General features: G+C 32.6%; 1 protein-coding gene across 1 annotated transcript; it reads right to left on the bottom strand.

Annotated features, from left to right (window-relative positions):
* Positions 1-15,342: 15,342 nt before the first annotated feature.
* Positions 15,343-16,851, bottom strand: LOC129220896 (speckle-type POZ protein-like). The gene is made up of 2 exons (XM_054855329.1): positions 16,845-16,851; positions 15,343-15,914 (listed from the first exon to the last, which is right to left on the bottom strand). Exons 1-2 carry the CDS (start codon positions 16,849-16,851, stop codon positions 15,343-15,345), a joined length of 579 nt encoding a protein of 192 aa, XP_054711304.1.
* Between the last annotated feature and the right edge of the window lie 3,297 nt (positions 16,852-20,148).

The raw sequence follows: 20,148 nt of genomic DNA, 5'->3' as shown, positions 1-20,148 counted from the left end.
GTGCTTGAAACAAAAGGTAATTTAATGATAAAAGAAAAAGTTTATGTTCAGATGTTTCCAGCATTCTTAAAAAATATCCTGCTAGCCTACGGTGGCGAGCAGTTGTTCACCTTTTCACGTCGTTCGCCTTTCTATACAAGCAGACGCCTACGGCGACTGTTTGGCTTACTTGTCATTCACCTTTTCATGCTTAGATTGCCCGCAATCCACCAAACCTTTTTTTTCTGAAGAGGGTGTAAAGTTTTTACTATTACATAGTAAAATTTTACAAAAGAGGCCTTTATACTTTTCGCGAGAGGAGTTAAGAAAAAAATTAAACTCACAAAATATGCAAAAATTAAGTTTTTTCAAAAATTCATAAAAAATACAAAAATCTCTCTATCTGCAAAAATATTTTTTTTTCTTCATCATACATAACATTAAAGTTACTACATTTTAGTATGAGAAATAAAAACTGGTAGTTGTCGGTATTATTCACAATCTTCGTTAGCCCTGGTTTAAGGGCGGTAACATACTGCTTATTCTTTAACATGTTTTTCCAAAAGCGACAAATTTGTAAACAAATTTACTGGTTGGAGTGATTTAAAAATATATCAATGTAACTGTTCAGGGGGGGGGGGGGGGAGTTGACTGATTTTAATTGAATGACGAGTGAAATATGAGACGAGAAACAGTTTGGAGGGAGCCCCCAAAAAGTAATGGTGGAGGGCCTCAACATTTCTATGCATGCCCCTGCTTACGGTGCATGAATGTATGCATTTGAAAACTATATTTCCAGAATATAAACTGTGTACTAATACAAAAAAAAAAAAAAAAAAAAACTGAAGTAAGAACTAATAATTCTTTTTTTTTTAAATTCGTACAATTATAAACAGTTGAAACTACAGCTGTAAAGTTTATTATAGACCCTAAAGCCAGAAACTTTAATTACTTAATTGAGAAAAAGCAAGTAACTCGTTCTTATTACTACTGTTCCCAACTACTATACTTCTTCATAAATACATCCTACAATTTCTTCCCCGATTTTCTAATTGCATTGTTGCCGTTTAACTAATTACTTTCGTTTTATGTGACAGGTATTAAAGAATTTCTCTTTTTGAAGCTTTTGGTCTAGACATCAAAAAAATTAAAAAATGCATTTCCTACATTAAGCTATTTGTGGTATGCCGTAAAAATGAGGTTTATAACTTGGAGTATTCAATGTTAATGCTCTGCACTTTATCCTAGATATACGTGTTTAAATATGCACTTTTCAATTGAGGCAGTGAGAAGCAAAGGGAAGTAAGTGGCTAAATTAAAAATTTGGAAATAACCAGTACAAATAGTAGGAGGACCTCTTCTCTGTCTTGGGGCAAGGGATAGTACTAGTAGCCCTGGTAGGTGCTGCTGTACAGCATGATTTATAAAAAAAAATCAATGAAAACCTACCTAGGACGTTATCTTTAAACGTGTTTTACTCAAAACCTCAAAATGTCCACTTACATCCCTTAGCTCCTCGCTACCTCTATTGATCTCAGCTTTGTAAATGGTTAAGCATCTATATCTGTAGAATACCGGACAAACAAACTATTTTTTTAAAAGCTTTTCTGTTTATATTTTGATGGAAATGAATGGCGAAACTGCATGCTGCTAATCTCAAATTAGAACTGATTTTCCTCTTTTTATGGTACGTAGAGTTAAAAAAATATTTACCTTCTTTTTTACTGTTTTAAAGATCCAAATTACGGAAATTTTGGGGTAAAGTATGATGTAAAGCATGGTCTTTTATCTGTGATGATTTGAAAAACCTGCTGTTCGTCCGTTTGTTTAGAAATATAATTCACAAAAATTTCCAGTGTGAAATACTTCATCGCATGTATCGCAATTCATATCATGATAACTAGTAATGACAGATTAGTTTAACTAAACTGCAAAGTGGATATTATGTTATTTAAGTGAGAGAACGCAAACCAGTTTTCTTTACAGAACAAGGCGAATGGAGTATGAAATATGTTAAAGAGATATTATTTCGAAATTGAGCAATAAACAATCTTTTGAAATAAAATAACCGTCATAATAAGCTACAGAATAAAAAGAGCTTTCAAAAGTAAAAGTAAACATCTGTGTAAATAACGAAGTAGAATATGATTCAGCAAGTTTAATAATGGACTAAAGTAGAGAACAGGAAGACTACTCAGCATAGCTAAAATACAACGATTTTTGAAATTAATTTAATCAGTTTCCCTCCGTTTTATTTATTGTAAGAAACTTTGTTTGTTTGTGGAGTGTACAAGTAAACGCATAACTTAATTATATTGGGTCAATTACGACCGCTTCTGACTTTTTTTCTTATTTAATTTTTTTTTTTTTGACTTCTTAAAAAAAATGTATAAATGAAATAAACAAATAAATAAATAAAATTGTAAAAAAACAGTTCAATGCTGTAACGATTTCGAGTGATTTTTGACTCGAAAAAGAATTACATTCTAAGTTGTTTAATTAAGCTCTAAAAGGGGGTGGTTATTACCATCCCACAAAAAAGTCACACTAACAAAAAAAAAAAAAAAAGCATTTCTTAGTGTACTTTGGACTATAAAAAGGAGAATATTAACTTTTTCTGCTGATGTAATTTCCATATAAACATATTTTAGTGGAGCATGACCATCGTTTTCATATAACCCTGCCTTTGAATTGTTATGGATTTTTTTCTTGTAACTTCCATTCAAACTGATTAAAACATAAGATTCAGGCTTTTAATTGTTATGTTATTGTCAGGTAATCGACTTTTACTGCATCTTATGATTCCAGATCACCTACTGGTACGCTGTAAATTTCAATTTCCCTATTGTCTGGAGCCGAAGATGATGAAAGATCTAAGGATCTCACCTCTCATTTTTTAATTTAAGGCATCTTTCTCTTTTCTTTTCTTAACTCCTTTTTTTAGAGTTGTACTTGTCTTCCTTAGTTGTTCACTTTTTAATTTTTCCAGTTTGATAACCTTCCTTTCTTGTTCTTTTTCTGCTCTTATATTTTCTACCTTTTCCAGAATTTCCATGGCATGTTTTGCTGTTAACACTTCTGTACACCTTTCTTGTTTTGGCTTTGCTTTACATTCCTTAGTTGAAGATAGTTTACCGTTTTTCATTTTCCTTCGTTGAACATTTCCATGTGATTATTATTACTCCATCCTCGTAAGAAAAAAATTGAGGGTAATTATGACCATGCGCTTTTAAGCACTGATCAAATAATATTAAGAAGTACAAAAAGTCATCATTGGCTTAGTTATTAAAAGATTTATACTTACCATAAAAATTTTCTTTGAAGGCAGAATCTACTTCGAATCAACATTTGATAGAACTGCTTTTCGAGGATACAGGCTTTTAGAATTATTTGAGTATGACTCTATAGTTTTATCTAACAACTACTTAAAGGTTTCTTAAGCAAAACATACACATTGTACTTGATAAACCATACGCAGTTTTTTAATTTTTCCCCAAGACGAGTTTTTCAAAAATATAAGCTGGTCAATCACGTCGTGTTCATAGTTACCAGCTTGACCCAACTGTTTACCTCTTACATTGGTGGCTTTCATCTGTGGATTTGATGAGCCTACGAAATTTACGAATCACTACGTTTTACCTCCTAAAAAAGATTCACATTATTTCTAATAATCGATACAACACACAAAAGTACATAACGGCGGGACTCGAACCAATCACCTTTTTACCAGACTCAGATAGCAAGGTGATAAGACATCTCAACCACTTAGTCGCCCACTTTACATCTACATCCTATTTAGTGTAGTTTTGAACGTTTCAATATGCTATATTCAGAATTTTCTCAAAAGGTCTCAAATTTAATCTCGAAGCAGCATCTTCCCTAAAGTAGGGTTGACCGGGAAACGTTTACGTGGCTTTTTTTCAATGAATTTTCTAAATTTTATGTTTTAACTAAGGAAATTTTCGAAATTGAGGTTTCATGAAGCAGTTAATGGAGTCAAAATTGGTATAGTCAGTTGTTGCTCAGTTTGTATTTTTAACCGTTAAAAAATATTTTTGAGTCCAAGTCGGTTGCGTAAACTTACCCCGCAAAAGAGGCACGTTTACACAATATTATTTTGACACCTAACGTGGTTCTGTTATTGTTTTGAATATAATGTCTTACCATAGTCAAAATAATGCAAATTTATTACAGACTGAATAGTGAATATGGTAAAAGCTGAACGGGCATGAAGACAGCACTACAATGTTGTAAGCTATGAGGTACGAATGTGTCACTCAATTAAAAATTAAATGGTGATTTTCAAAACTAAATATCCTGAAAAGACTAAAAAGTTTTAAAACAGTTCGGAGCAAGAAAAGCATCAAGGCACGATTAGAAGTTAGGCACAGTAAGAACGTGCGTAAAAGTGCTCAGACGTCAACGCGTAAACTTGCCCCGTCGCCAAGTTTGGATTTATTTTGAACGTGTAAAAAATTTAATAGCACTTCAAATCATACAAATACAATTATCAAAAAAGGATAAAAATTCTGCTGATTTTTATGTATTTGTTCTTTTTTAACTAAATATTATTTATTCACAATAAGCTTCAAAACGTTTAACTCAAAATTTACTCAACTGGGTAGAAAACAGATTGTTCTTTTTGCATGCTATACCGAAACTGGACTGATGCTCAAAAATTTGTGAATATCTTTGCTAGGGAGCAGCATATATCAATCTGTTATGACTGTTGGCTCTCCAGTTAATTCGTTTCGAGAAAAGGAGCACTGCGTAAACGTGCCCCGGGGTACCCTAATATCATTAAAAAATCCCAACATTCTATTGTATGTTCTTTTTTAGAGTTAATTACAGTGATGTTATGACTATACTGCATTTTTGTAACATCACCAGTGATGTTGCATGGTCAGAAGATTAAATGTGCATTCTTGCAACAGAAAATTTCTCTTGAGGTTCTTTATTTTTCTTTTAATGTTTTTTTTTAATCACACTCATTTAGTTTCTTAAGTGCGGGTTTTTGAGAATGTAACGATTACATTTTCTGTGAGATTATTTTCAGAACAAAAGTTTCGCATTCTAAGAGGGTTAAATTTTTTTCGCTTTAGAAATTATGTTTATGGAGATACGTGAGGAGCGGGCTTTCATGGAAGTATGAATTACAAAAGATGTTTAGTCCTTTTGTTTAAAATTCCGATCTTAATTGGAAGAAAAAAGATCTTTGTCAGCAATGCGGAACAAATTCTTTTAGAAAGATTGTTTAATTATATATTTCAAAGCTAAATATATGAAATATATAATTTTATGAATTTCTATATTTTAAAAAATTCAATAAATATTTATTTTACTTCAACGAACATTCTAATTTCGTAGAATACAGAACTAGTTTTATTATATCGGTAATTTCAAAGAATTTCGGACGCTCTTACGCAGGAAGAATTTCAACCCGATATTATGAACAAATCATTTAGTAAATTACGTGATTTAATTAACGACTCAACTTCAGACTTAAAACGATCAAAATTGATACTCTATTACATCCTATAAGAAGTACTCTCATTTGGCACAAAAGTTGGTTTTAAATTATTGTACAACCCTTTCTTGAATAATTCGAGCAAGGTACGTCACAGCACCAATGCTGTTTTAGATTCAAATACAGACGATTTTATTTATAACGAGCCCTGATTTAACGAGAACCCGGATTTAGCGAGGAAACCAGAAATACTCGGTTGGTACAATGTTGAGTCGATGCTAGCATAACTGGCTTTTAACGAGCAAACTCCGCTTAAAACGAGCAATATTTTTGCGATTCATAATATTTCTATTGACTTCCAGCTCGGCTTAGCCGCTTTTGATAATTTTTTTTCACATTCCAAAGTTAACAAAAGTTAGTGATAAAACAAAAATCCTGAGAACAAGCGATGACAGCACTACAAGACTGTATACCTATTACAAGCACATATGTGTGTATATAGGTAGATATCTTCCTCAAAAACAATCACATAAGAAAGAGACATTCAAACAGTTCAAAGCAAAGTAACCAACTTCTTTAAAACATAGGATTAAAAAGAAAGAGAGGAAAAAAAAACCAACTATGAAAAATTTTTGTGGTTTTCACCAAACTCTTTTTTTTTTACGAGCACTTGATCATAACGAGAAAATTTCACTGTCCGGTTGCGCTCCTTATACGCGAGTTCAACTGTCTGCACGTTGTCGGTATGAGCTGTAAAAGACTAATTGGACAAAAAGCCACTTGGTGCACCAAATCACATTTTATGAATTTATATTGGAAAATCTGTACGAAATTGATGGTATTATTAGTACACCTTGAACTCGTTTTTGATCACTGAATTCTATAAGTTGTTTTTGGAAAGTTTATGACTAAAACAACTTCTTGTCCAAAATTTAGAGTTTCCTCCATTGGTTTTTACATTTACTTTTATTATTGTATAAAGGAAAATATATATTAAGCAAGTATTGAATATAGCACTTAATGCAATACTTACTTAAATTTTGATCGATATTTTTTCTTTGAAACGAAAAGAGCTTCCTTCATATTCTTGAAACTTGAAATAATGCAAACCAAATTTTAAGAAAAGAAAATATACCAATATCTGTAAATAAAATGTAACGCACTACCCATAAGATTGCGAATTACACAAAGTTATCAACATTTTTTCCCCTACCAACAGTTGAGAGTGAAAATAGCGTCCGAAAAATATTTAAAATTTTAACTTTTTGGTCGCAATGCTTTAAACTATAATTTACTTATTTCACTTCAATGCAAGGCAAAAACTTCAATTAAGTTTTCTTTCTGATTGTATCAACATTTAAGAAAAATAATAAATAATCTTCTAAGAATTTTAATTCCTCCATACCTTTTCTAAGTTATTTCAGTTCTTAAATTTATCTAACTCGGAATAATGTGGTATTTGAAGCGTTTAATTAAAATCGATTTTATCCACGGAAAACGAGTTCTGCCATTAACTTTTCTTCTTTTAATCCCATTTCCCGAGTTTTCTCTTGATCCTTACCAATCTAATTCCCGATTCGGATATTACGAAATATGCTTCAACATAAATTCGTTTGAAAATGTGTGGTACTTGTATGTAAGAGTTTCTTTATTTTGTGTTGAAACTTGAAAACTATTGCTAAAGATATTGATAATTTTCCCTGTATGACAAAATAAAATGAATAAACAATTTTGTTGCAAAGAAATGAGACTAGAATATTAAAAAAAAAAAAAAAAGGTTTTGCAAACAAATTCTGTTTTTTGGTTTAGGTTGGGGCAATTCCACGATGACAGACGTTTCGCTGTTGCCTGAAACGCACTAAAAGGACTCCAAATGTGTTAGATTCTTGTTTTATTGCATAAACTTTATGAAAAATATAAACTATTTATATATATATTAGTCATTCTCTAGAAAACGTAACTTTTGAACGCAAATATTTTTCAATTTCGAAACTTTTTGTTTTCTTTTTTTCTCGTTCTTACATGAAAGTGTTATCTACTAGAAGTAAGCATAAACAATGGCTCAGCTAAGTTCCAATTATTTTACTCATAAATAAAACAAATAAAAAATGCCTTGTTCATAGGAATAAATAAATAAAAAAAAACTTTTGATATTTAAAAATCGAGGCCAATTTAATATCAAAGTAGTAATTTTGTTAATTGTGCTAACAATCAGCAATTTTAATGATTAGAGGGAATGTAATATTAAGCTCTCTTAGTTAAAGTACGGCTTAATTGGTAGTTTCAAATGTTTGTTAAAAAAAGTATTTAGTAAATTTGAGGATATACTGGCAATTTATAATTTTGATAGAATGCCTATTATTGATGTATTTCTCCTCCATCATTTATTTTCACCTCAAAAATAATGACATTGATAAGGTCTGTCACGGAGGTGAAGAAGTTTCCATTAATATAGGCCTAATAGATACATTTTTCATGGAAATTGTTTTTTCTTCGTTGATACAATCTGCACATGTTAAGCATATGAAAGCATGTTAACTTTTTTTTTTTTTTTTACATTAACTTGCATCCCTAAAATTCAAGTTCACGGAGATGAGAAGTCAGAATAACCATAACCATGCTAAGTTTTTGAAGTAAAACCTATCTTTTTGTTTTCCGACAAAAATCTCACAACTTCAACTATGGCTGAAAATTAACAAGAGGGTTCCTTGTATCATGGAAAATAAAATTTGATGTCATTACTGCCACGTGTTAACGAGGAATGGCATTTTGTGTTTAGGTAACGAAAGTGAGAATTTATTGTGTGACACGATTTCTTCTCCTACTTAAACGAACTAAAACACAATATTAAAAATTAATTATACTTAAACAATTAGTATTTGAGACAATTGTGAAAGGAGTAATCAATAAATAAGTATATACTTTTAATTAAACAAGTTATTAAGCATGATAGACAGCCACACAAGGTGTGTGACAGGTTACGGAAGTGAGAATTCACTTGTTGTGAACCAAAAATATACTGAAATAAAAAATATTATTCAAAAATTGTTGGCAGGTTTAAATAGATATATTTCTGATGAAATTAAAAACCATTGTTAAATGAATTGTTCCTTTAAGTTTTTACTGTAAAAAATGTGTGACAGAAAAGTTACACTTTTTGAAGAATGACCCTTAAAAAGCAAACAAATTTAAAGATTTCCAGAAAAATTGCTTAAATGCTATTTTTTGACCCAGTAACAGACGTAGTTATGAGATACGTCTGTTACTGAGCGAAAAAGAAAAAAAAAATAAGTTTTAAAATTATTGTTTAGAGAAATCTGTAAAATTTAAGTGTTTTATATGGAAGTTGAGTCAACTTTCTTCAGAAAGTTCATGCATCATCGGAGACCTTTTCGGACAACACACATGCGTTTCGGACAACATTTAATAATACGTCTGCTGCAAATAAAGTCTGTTTTTTTGATTTACGTAGTGGCATATCCATGGTAACAGACGTATTATTAATTGTTGCATGAAACGCCTTAAAAATACTCCAAATATGTTAGATTCTTGTTTCATTGCATGAACTTTATGAAGAATGTTGACTCCACTTCTGTATAAAACACTTAAAGTTTTCAGATTGCACTGAACAATATTTAAATAAGTTTTTTTTTTTTGTCCACAAACGGACGTATCTCATTAGCTACGTCTGTTGCTGTCAAAAAATATTATTTTTGAAACAATGTTTCTGGAAACCTAAAAAATTGTATTGCATTATATGGAAATAGAATTCATGTTCTTCATAAAGCTCATGCAATGAAAAAATAAGTATGCAGGCGTCTGTGTGTGTAGGCAAGTACTACTTGGACGCCACTTCCCAGCAGCTCGCTGGAGAAGCAACATCGAAGGGCCGGTCATTGGTGGTTCTGCAGAGGAAGGCGGGGGCAAAAACAAATTCAGAGGACGAACCGAATCCTAAAACGTCCAAGGGAGAACAATAAGCAATTCGTGATTGCTCAAAAAGCTACAGTTGCATTCGAACGTGCGCTGCTCAAATGATGCGTCATTTTTGCACCGTGTAGATTAGGGTGGTTCAAAACATTTTTTTTCGAGCTAAAGTGCAGAGCATACCGTATTTTTTTTAGACTTACTAATAGTATTATGTTGTAAACGTTTTAGCTTCTTACTAGAATTTTAAGAGCGTGCTCAATGAACCCTTGATTTTTAACATTAGCCGTAGTATAGAAAATGCTGCGAATTTAGAAATATTTAATTTTCCCAGCTGTTTTTTTTTTTTTTGGAAATTATTATTTTATTGCAATGTATATGCATATTACTAATGTGTATTATAATATGTGGCACTGTTTTCTCAATTTAAAGTACTTTCTTAAACCCCCTCCACATACGTATGAAGTTTGGGGGTGATATTGAGCACCCTCGTTCAGTTGAAATAGGAAGCTAAAATTCATCCAGCATATTACTATCCAAAAGTCCAAAAATATTGAGGGTGTCCCATTATCTAATAGAAAGTTTTTTTTACATGTGTTTTGGAACCACCCTAAAGTAAATTCATACTTTAATTCATTGTAGAAAAATATTCATTTAAAATCACTTTATATTTGCTGTTGTAATAACGTGCTAAGCATTCGGGCAAATAGAAACTCTTCAGAAGTTGCCCCTCGGTTTATGTTTAAAATTTGAAACTGTCGTCGAATAAGCAGTTTCGGTAGTCTGCTACTGAAAGATAAGAAAAGAATGAAATCAAATAAGGTCGCATAACTTTTCAGATTTAATAGGGATTAATGCAAGATAGGATATTTACGACCTAAAGCTTTGCAAGTAGTTTAAATTTTTCAACACATTCCAACACATTCATTTTGAGGAGGTTAAATTATTACGCATTTAAATTCTTATTAATAAAGGCCTCTATTTTAGTTAAAGCATGCAGATGAGGTTCGAACTGAAATCGTAGTTATAAATATGTGAATTATGTTTTGTATATGCATTAAATTTTAAAATATTATTTCATTATTATTTTCGCTTAAATGTTTTACAAAGCAATTGTGATCGTTTTTGAAATGACTATGTAAGTTATAAATTTCAAAATATGCTTTTTGATTTATTAATCAAATCATTTCAATTTACTATTTCCTTGCTGTGATTTTGTGGCAAGAAATCTTTTAAAGGGCTCCTTATCACACTAAAATATTAAAAGTTAGGAAAGATCAGTAGCGGATTTTCGCTGTCGCAAATGTTGCAATGGGGTTGCTTCCGAAATTTTTAAAATATTTTTTTCTGAAACAGCATGCTTAAAAACATCGGATTTAACCCTTTTTAAAATAATTTGACAAAGTTTTATATTTTTTATCAATTATTTTAACTGGTGCGCAGATTTATTAGAAATTTATTTTTGTGTGTACTTATGAGGTCATGTGCTTTTGCGCATGACCTCACAAGTGATGAAATGCCAGTGATGATGATGCCATTAGCGCAAAGCGCAAATTACACAGGTCTGCAAAAAAAATTTTTTTCAGCTGCATGGGATATTTTTGGTAGGGTCTGGTGGGGGAAAGTGGTCAATGGGGTAAAGTGGACATACGTCAAATAAATGGCTATAGCTTGGAAATATATGCTCGAATGAAAGTGAAAATTTTATTTTAGAGCAGGGCAGTTAGAAACTACATTTTACGAAATTTTACAACTGGCAAAATTTTATTTGGTAAGAAAAAATATTTTGTGTGAATATGAAAAATTTAAAAATCTAAACATCTCTTTTAACTTCTTTGGGAAATTTTGTTTGTTGGAATTATGAACAGATTGACTGCACAGGAAGCTTCCTACATGTATCAAGAACTCTTACTCATTAGCAGTTAGCTGAATCTATTTTTGATAATATTTAAAACAGTTTAAGTAAGGTGAGATAAAGTGGTCATAATATTAGGCTTAACGAATATTGTTCTTCTAATGTCACTTAATCTTCAAGTATAAGGCATATATACATTAAATATTAATTTCACTTACTATGTATTGTTTTTACAGTAAACGAGGCTAAATATACGAGTATATGCGTATGCATATGCATACATACCGCTGTAGGCACGTATATAGACGTATTCACCTAAATGCGATAATAAATACGTATATGGATATCTGCAAGTATTTTTTATCTATACAGATATACATTCGACTACACACGTATATGCTCGCTCATACTCGTATAGATACGAACACTTATATACTCAGGTCGACACGTATATACGTGCACGTACTCGAGCAGACACTTACATACAAGCATATGATATAAAAGTATATAGGGTGAGTTTAAACTCTTGAACAAATAAATAAAAGGTGTGTAGGGAGTATAAGAAGCAAGAACCATAAGGAACATATGGTAATTAACGCAATGCTGACGCACTACATGCACGCAAAGCCAGAAACTAACAAATACATAACAGGTCAAAAAATTTATTACACAAAGACAACTTTACACAACATTTTAGATCTTAAGAAAGTTTTAAAGCGATTGATGAAATTTGCGGTCTCTAGCTGTTTTTTACATGCGTCTCAATCACAAATCACTGTTGGAATAACGAGACTTTTGAAAAACTTTTATCAGTCACTGCGCCTTTGTTGCAATGCGTGTATTAAAGCTACTGAAGGCCGTAACTTTTAACAACTGTTTTAAATATTTCTTAAAAACTAAAATTTTGTGTTAAAATAATCTTTGTGCAACAAATTTGTGACATGTTTTGCATCCATCAGTTTCTGGCTTTGTGTGCATGTAGCGCGTCAACGACCATAAGTTCCTTATAATTCTTTGCTCCTTATCCTCCTCTCTCACAGCCCTTGGATTTTTGCCCAAGAGCTTGGATTCACTCTGTAGGCATACATTTATGTAAGGGTATATACTCGTGTATTCATACATGTACTGGTGTATGCACGTAAATGTACGTATATGCTACTATAAAGGTATAAAATCGTGTTTACACGTATACATACGCATGTACTCGTGCTTCCATACACTACGTGAGTAGACGCGTACAAAGACACAATGGATGTATCCACGAATTAACTCGTGTATCCCGATATATGTGTGCATGTACACTTATATTTGCGTATATGCGTCTACTATACAACGTGATCACACTCAGGTATGAACGTATATACCCGAGATACAAGTGCATACGCGCATATGATCTTCGTTTATGCGCTTATATACACATGACACGTATATACTCGTGTAGACACGTATACTCTCCTGTAGGTAATCACGTATTCATGCTCATATACTCGTTTATACACGTATATACTTGAGTAGGTACGTGCATGCATGCATCTGATCTATACATGTATCCACTCATATATGGACGCGTTTACTCATGTTTACACGACACGTATATACTCGTGTATACACGCATATACTTTTGCATATACTTGTAACTAAAAAAAATAACCGAAATATACAAATATTAGGGTTTTTTATAATGGTTTTGCATCTGTTTTTAACTATGTAGACCACTTTACCCCATGCTATGATCACTTTCCCCTACCCCATGGAATAAAGTGGTCATAAATACATAGAGAAATGAAAGTGTTGTAAAATTAATTAAATCAATATTTTTTTTCTTGAAATTCAATGTACCGTGTTCTTTAATAATGCAATGTCAAGTATCAACAAAAAAAGTTGAAGTGTTTAAAGAATTTATTGTATTTATTATCAAACTCTAAGTTGAAAACATACGATTTTATGACCACTTTACCCCAGACCCTACACTTAATGTTTTTGAGGATGCTGAATCCAAATATAACCTCCATTTCCCCCCATCACGTACGGTTTTTGAGAAAATAATAGCTTTGCAAAATATTAAAAACATCATAATGGCTATGAGAAAACTCTACATTTATTACATTAAACTAAACATATTCTTCTTAATAATAAACAGACAATTCTTTCATGATATATTTCACATTCTGTGTTCACTCTTATTGTCTGAGAAACCTTTTCTTCTTCTCTTTGATGCCCCTCCGAACTCGATTTCGCTCTACATTTTCCGTTTCCCATTTTAATCATCCAGCAGTAGTCAGGTAGCATATTTACATTAAATCTTCCTTGCTAGCGTTTTTCTATATCACATGCATCCTATTGAAATCGTTAACCAAGCTCTTTACTATAGGTTTCTAATGTTTCGGGAAAATAGGTGAGATGGGAGGATAACAAATGGACCGTTAAGCTCACCTTGCAACCTACAGCTTTGTATACAGCCAACATGCGTTGTACAATGTTTTTATAGAGAGGGTATTTAGTTTTCCCTCAAAAATAGAGGTAGGTTTTAAGGGTTCTTATGCATATTTTTCTTTTTTTCCATTGCTTCTGAAAAGAGTGGAACGGATAAGTTTTTGTATTTCGTACCAGTAAAAACTCAAAACTCTTTCTTATCCATCTTCTGACAGTGATTTTTTAAACTGTTTCAAAAGCCCTAATTTAATGTGCAGAAGTGATAATAAAACCGTTTCACGTGGTACCAAGATCGACCTAGTTATGTTATTCACACCGAAGATTAAGGCATCCCTAAGTGACCAGTCATTTTTTGTCCAATGGAGGTCTCTGGCTCGAACGTCCCGCAAGCATAAGAAGTAGGGATGTTTTGTATAACCTTCCTGTTGGCCTAACAACGTAGTTAGTGTTTTGAAGTTTCCACAAACCACCCATTGATGTTTTTAATACTTCATTTTGTCAAGAATCGTAATCCAAATCGTTATAGTTTTCTTCCAAATGTACCAAGTGTCCCTTATGAAGTGATTTAAATATATTTGTTCCATACAGCAAGACTGCTTTGAGATTCTTTTCCGATGAATCAATGAAATATGAGTATATGAATATGTGAGTTTTGCAAAAAAAAATTTGACGTGATGGAAAATTTTTTACTATGTTTTCCGGTTTCAGTGAGTAAAAATCTATATGAAACAGTAAAAAAATCCCATGCAGTTTTTGGGTCGACGACCTGTGTTATCATAACCTGGGCAACGCGGTTGACAGCAAAGCGTAAACATTTAGCGCAGCAATGGAGTAGCGCGCCAAAGTACATCACTTGTGACGTCATAAGGACCACAAATTATTTTCAAAATCGGGCATTTTAAAAATTAAATGAAAAATAACTGTTGGGAAAATAAAAGTTTTTTCTGGCTCCATGTTATTTTTGTTGCTCATTCCATCAATTTCAGTGATTAAAAGTAGTAGGTACTTTTGACTGAAGAAAACAACCCCATTGCGCAGGTCCCCCATGACTTAAGCGTTCCGAAGAAATCATAGTACAATTTTCTTAAACTCTTATTTTAAGAATGATGGACTAAAGGGCCCTCAAAAATGCAATGCGACGAGCCTCCAGACCTGTAAAACCGACACTTGATAAGAACTGAATAGAATGCATGTACATTTCTCAAACACGTGAATAAAATCCCTTCTTAGATATTTTCTAAAAACATTCGAGGCACTTCATCTGTAAATAATACAAGAAATCAGAAAAAAAAAGTTTTATTCATGCAAAAAACATGTTTCACGGTATAAAATAGATATTGTATTTATACAATGTACAGGTACCATTAATATTTTATGGGTGAATATCTACACAAAAAACGTTCTGGCAGACATTTTCCCTGGCATGCCAGCCCTTTTCATAACGACTGTAAGGTCAAAGGAGAAAGGAGAAGTAAAACCAATGGCTTTTCCGGTAAGGACTGAAAACAAGCGTTGTACAAACCAACACACACACACACACACACACTACTAGATTATTACCTTGGCATTTTTCTTTCTCTGTTACAGCCTACAGAGAAAAACCGGTAGCAAATCCTGTTGTAAAACACTGACTGGATGTATCTACTTTGAAAAGCTGGAAAAAATTAGTTATTTTTTAAACTTAAGAATCACCTGATAAAGCGCTTTCAAGCAAATTAGTCTGCAACGTGTGATTCTTTTTTCCGAACTCTCTCCATGCCTCAGACGACAATATTACTTTTAAGTTCTCTTTGAAAACACGCTTTGAAGCCATGGTAAGTTCTTCATCAGAGTGTAGGTCTGCTATCACTGCCACTTTGCACACCTTATCAGATGAAATGTGCTTGAGAATAAATTCTCTGCACCACTCTTTTAACTCTTGCAAATCATATCTATCTGCACCTATGTAAAGATCTATTGCTGTATCCATCGACAGTTCTTCTACTGATCCAGAATAGATGTATTGCAACATTTGCTTGACGATAGCTGGACTCATTTCCGCAATTTCCACCACATTTTCCTGACTTTCTTTCATACCACTCTGGAACATGCCGTCAAACACTTTGGAACGGCTCGCCAGAATTGCTTTGTGGGCCTGAAATGTCTGATCACCCGCTTTTAATAAAACGTCAGAAAAACGAGTATCTTCTAGGAAAGTTCCAATATTTTCGGCGAGTACTGTGTGTCCTCTCTTTGCAAATTTCTTTTTATTCCCTGAAAAAAAAATCGAATAAATAAAGAAAACTCCTAAAAGTTTGAGGACAGTAAAGCATTGATTGTTCGATCTATCCGTGGGGAGCACTATCCGCGAGCCAATCAACATCTTAGGAACATGTATTTTTGTAGCAAAAAGCAAATACTGATGTCTGTTTTTAGTCAAAATATTGCAAAGTTAAACTCAGTCGCTTTTTATTCTTTTTTTTTTGTGTTTTTTTTCAGCGTTGCACTTGTCTTGCGTATGATATTAATTTCTGTTGCGCAAAAACACTGATCATTTTTATTGTACTGTATTTATTTTCATTGTAGAAAGTACTATGCATCAATGCAGCTAAGTTTTTGAGGAAAGATAGTTTTGCTCATTTGTCCCTCATTTTATTTTTTTTACGGTTTATCCGGTTTTTATTATCCACGGCACTCGTGCCCTCCAATTCCGCGGATAATCGAGAGTTTACTGTAGAGTAAAAACTTGAATGAGGAGGTAAAATAAGACCAAGACAACTGAATTCTAACAGCCTAATCCTAGCTTGGATAAAGTGCGAAGAAAACTTTTTTACGCACTACTTTTCTTCTATACCTACTTGTTTACTACTAAATTTGACTTTAACAAGTTTTATGCACTAAGTACAGGAGAGGATGGCACAAAGCGGGTAGGTTTTTGAAGAACGCTCGAAAATTGTAGTTTTTGGATTTTAATTGCAACAATTTCGGTTTTATTTCTTAGCAGGGTTCTTGAACTTTAAAATAAAAAGTGATTTTTGTATTATTTCAAATCCAATAATTATTTATTATCAAACTTAACAAACATGTAAAGTACCCGCTTGCTCTACCAGGTAGCCCAAAGCGGGTAAGCTTAACTAATTGTGGTTTGGTACATTTGCCAATCAAATATGAAGTTATAAATGATTAAAATAGTTGACTAGTTACCTGCCATTACATAAAAAATATAAAATAGTTGTACTTATCCAATTTAAAGTCAGTACAGTTGTTTATAAAACAAAAAATAACTTAGTTAATTAATAGACTAATTAATTGTGTCATCCTAAAAAATCACTTTTTAAAGTTACACTTATCCTATTGAAAGAGAAAATCTAAGTCAGCACACGAGTCAGGAAATTTTAAATAAATATATGATTAAATCACACCTGCTTTGTCTAAAGGCACGTTCTTTATTTCAATAATTTTAACCTTAAACTAATAATTAAAAAAAAAACACAGAATGACCATCGTAGTTAACAGGTGGATAGTGTCAGAATAACTTAATATTATTGACAATCCAAAAAAAAAAAAATAAAAAATAAATAAATAAAAAGCTGGTCTACGACTAATCACAAGTTACAAAATTTCATTTTTTTTATTTCCATTTTGCTCACCCCCGAATGAATGTTGAGTTTTTCTTTCGACTCGATCACACGTGGATAAGTGCCTAAGAACGTATAGACACGCGAAATATATATTTTGACGATTCCCGAGTTAGTTACAACGAGTTTTCTCGTGACGTCTGTATGTACGTATGTATATATGTGCGTATGTGCGGATGTGCGTATGTGCGGATGTGCGTATGTGAGGATGTGCGTATGTGCGTATGTATGTCACATAACTCAAGAACGGTATGTCCTAAAAAGTTGAAATTTGGTACGTAGACTCCTAGTGGAGTCTAGTTTGTTCCAAGGGGGTCTTTTTGGGGGAAAATCATTTTTAATTTCGATGTAAACTCAAGTGGTGTATAAATTTGGACACTTGGCAATATAGCGCCAGTCTCATGGTCGCCAAGTTTTTTCGTCATCTGGCGAAAAAACTTTCTAATACCTTGCTCTCTAATATCACCGTCGGTGATATTTAGAGAGTAAACTATTGAATCACATTAAAATTACCAATAATGGGAAAATGACATTAAATTGGAGTAAAAGGAAGTCATGTGAGGCACACATCAGCTCGTTTATTTTAAATCTGGTTGCACCATGCTGTTTTACTGCTGCTTCGCTGGGACTGACAATAACTCGGGGCTGTTCGGGTAAACACGACATTCGTATTCATCGCCGCTAACACACAATGGAGGGGGGGGGGGTGCTACGAAGGCCTACCCGCTTTGGGCTACCCTCCCCTATGTAATTAAACCGTTTTCATACATAAATTTATAATTACTATTATTTTACAATGTTTTTGGCAACAATATAAAACCAGAAGCCAAACGCAGAGATTCATCAGTATGTAATAACAGTTCGATGCATATTACAGCTCGATGCAGGGATTACGGCAGAGAAAGTAAAAAGAAAAATAGCATTTAATAATTTATAATAATAATACTAAAAAGACATTAAAATACTTGCTATTCGTCTGTGAATCTGTTTCTGCATCCAGATTGTGCTTTAAAGTTGTAGCTTTGAAAGAGCATCGGACACTCACTCCTTCGTCAACTGTACAATAATTATGTATCTCATTGACAGAAATGTCGTAAGAAACATCGATATCTTTAATTTCAGTAAACTTTTCAGCATACCAGGTTTCACCGTCTGAACAGTTAAACCCAATTTCGCATTCTGAAATCCAAAATCGATCATCAGATCTTTTCCCGGTCAAGCGCAAGTGAATCGTGTTTTTGCTGCGAGAAATCTCAAAATTCAGCTCAATGCTGCACCACTTGAAAGGTGGACTTTTGAAAAAATTATTCGTCCCTTCCATCATTTTGTCGACTGAAAAATTCTTAATGTGCCACTCAAAAGACACTTTGTGAGAAACCATCTCCGACTCTTTTTTCATGAAATTCGTCATGTTTTACCTAAGAATAAGAAAAATAACTTTCATATAAAGTGTGTCCTAAAACAGACTGACTGTTTTCAAAAAAATATAACGAGAAAACGGTGAATGATAAAAAAAATAATTCCTGTAGAAAATTCATATGGCGGCTGTAATTTTTTCTTCTCAGAGTTGCAAATTTTAGGTCAAAAATTTTCCAACAGATTGCGCTGCACATATATATATATATAGTTGGACTTTCAATCAAAGAAAGATAGAAAATTACAACATAATTTTTCGAAAAAAAATTTTATGAACAAAATTTCATAACAATATTTTCTACAGTCAGGTCTACGGTCGGGTGCAATTACACGTTGAAATCGAAGGAAAAAAAAATGGGTGAACTTTAATTCTTCCTTTTTGATTTATGAGCTTACTATCTGAAGCATCATCTGTTGAAAAAAAAATTGAACTAAAACTTGGAACTCATAAGGAAAAAAATGGCGGCCCATCACATGATTTTTCTACAAGAATTTGTTTTTTTATCATTAACCGTTTTCCAGCTATTAATTTTTTAAAACAGTCAGTCTATTTCAGGACACCATGTAAAGACAAAATGTACATAAAAACGCTAAGAATGCACGAATTTTTCAGGAATCGTTACTATTATGAAATAATAGTATTCCAAAGGCAGATGTTAGGAATTATATTAACTTTGTAAGTTAGAAAAGGAACCCACCTACTCATAATTATAGAATTAGGAACGACACTGAAGTGTATCTATCGCTGACTTTAAGCGGAAAACATTCTTATTTTTTGATATATAGTTTGATGCCAGAAATTGGGCAGTATTGCGTATGTTTTCTATAGTATTTAAATCATGGTATTATTATTTTCAGTTTGAAAACTTTGTCAAAATTTAAAAAAAATGTTCTGTTGAAAAATATTAGCCTGGTACATTGATTAATATTTTTAACTCGGCATTTATTTTATATTAAATAATATTTATTGTGTTTATAACGTAATAATTTATGTTGGTAAATCGGTAAAATATACAGGACGTCCAAAAAAGTCTTTGCTACATAAAAAAAATCGTAGAAAACAACAAATAGTCGTATGAATGTTCGGCGTGAACAATAATACTTCACAGTTTTACAAATATTTTTTGACATAGAGGAAAGAAATAGAAAAGAGAAATGAAGAAGACCCCCCTTCCGTCCCTAGTTGTGTTTATAGGTGACGCTGTACAATCACAGAAAGTAAAACATACGCAATATGTGAGGTTTAATCATTCTATTAAACAGAAAGCGATATCTTTCACTACCAGAGTTCGATGTATGCATTGTTTGTTTCTGGAACCACATCTAAACGGTACAATAAGCTCATATCATGCTCCAGCCAGCAGGAACTGTGGAGCAACGTGTGCAACTTGGGCAGTTCGTACCTTCAAATCTTCAATGATAGCAATGCTACAAAATTGCGCACAAATGAGCAC

Source organism: Uloborus diversus, chromosome 4 (genome assembly GCF_026930045.1).
Source record: "Uloborus diversus isolate 005 chromosome 4, Udiv.v.3.1, whole genome shotgun sequence".
NCBI classification, from domain to species: Eukaryota; Metazoa; Arthropoda; class Arachnida; order Araneae; family Uloboridae; genus Uloborus; species Uloborus diversus.
The sequence above is the reverse complement of the archived record's forward strand: the minus strand, read 5'-3'. Positions and strand labels throughout refer to the sequence as shown.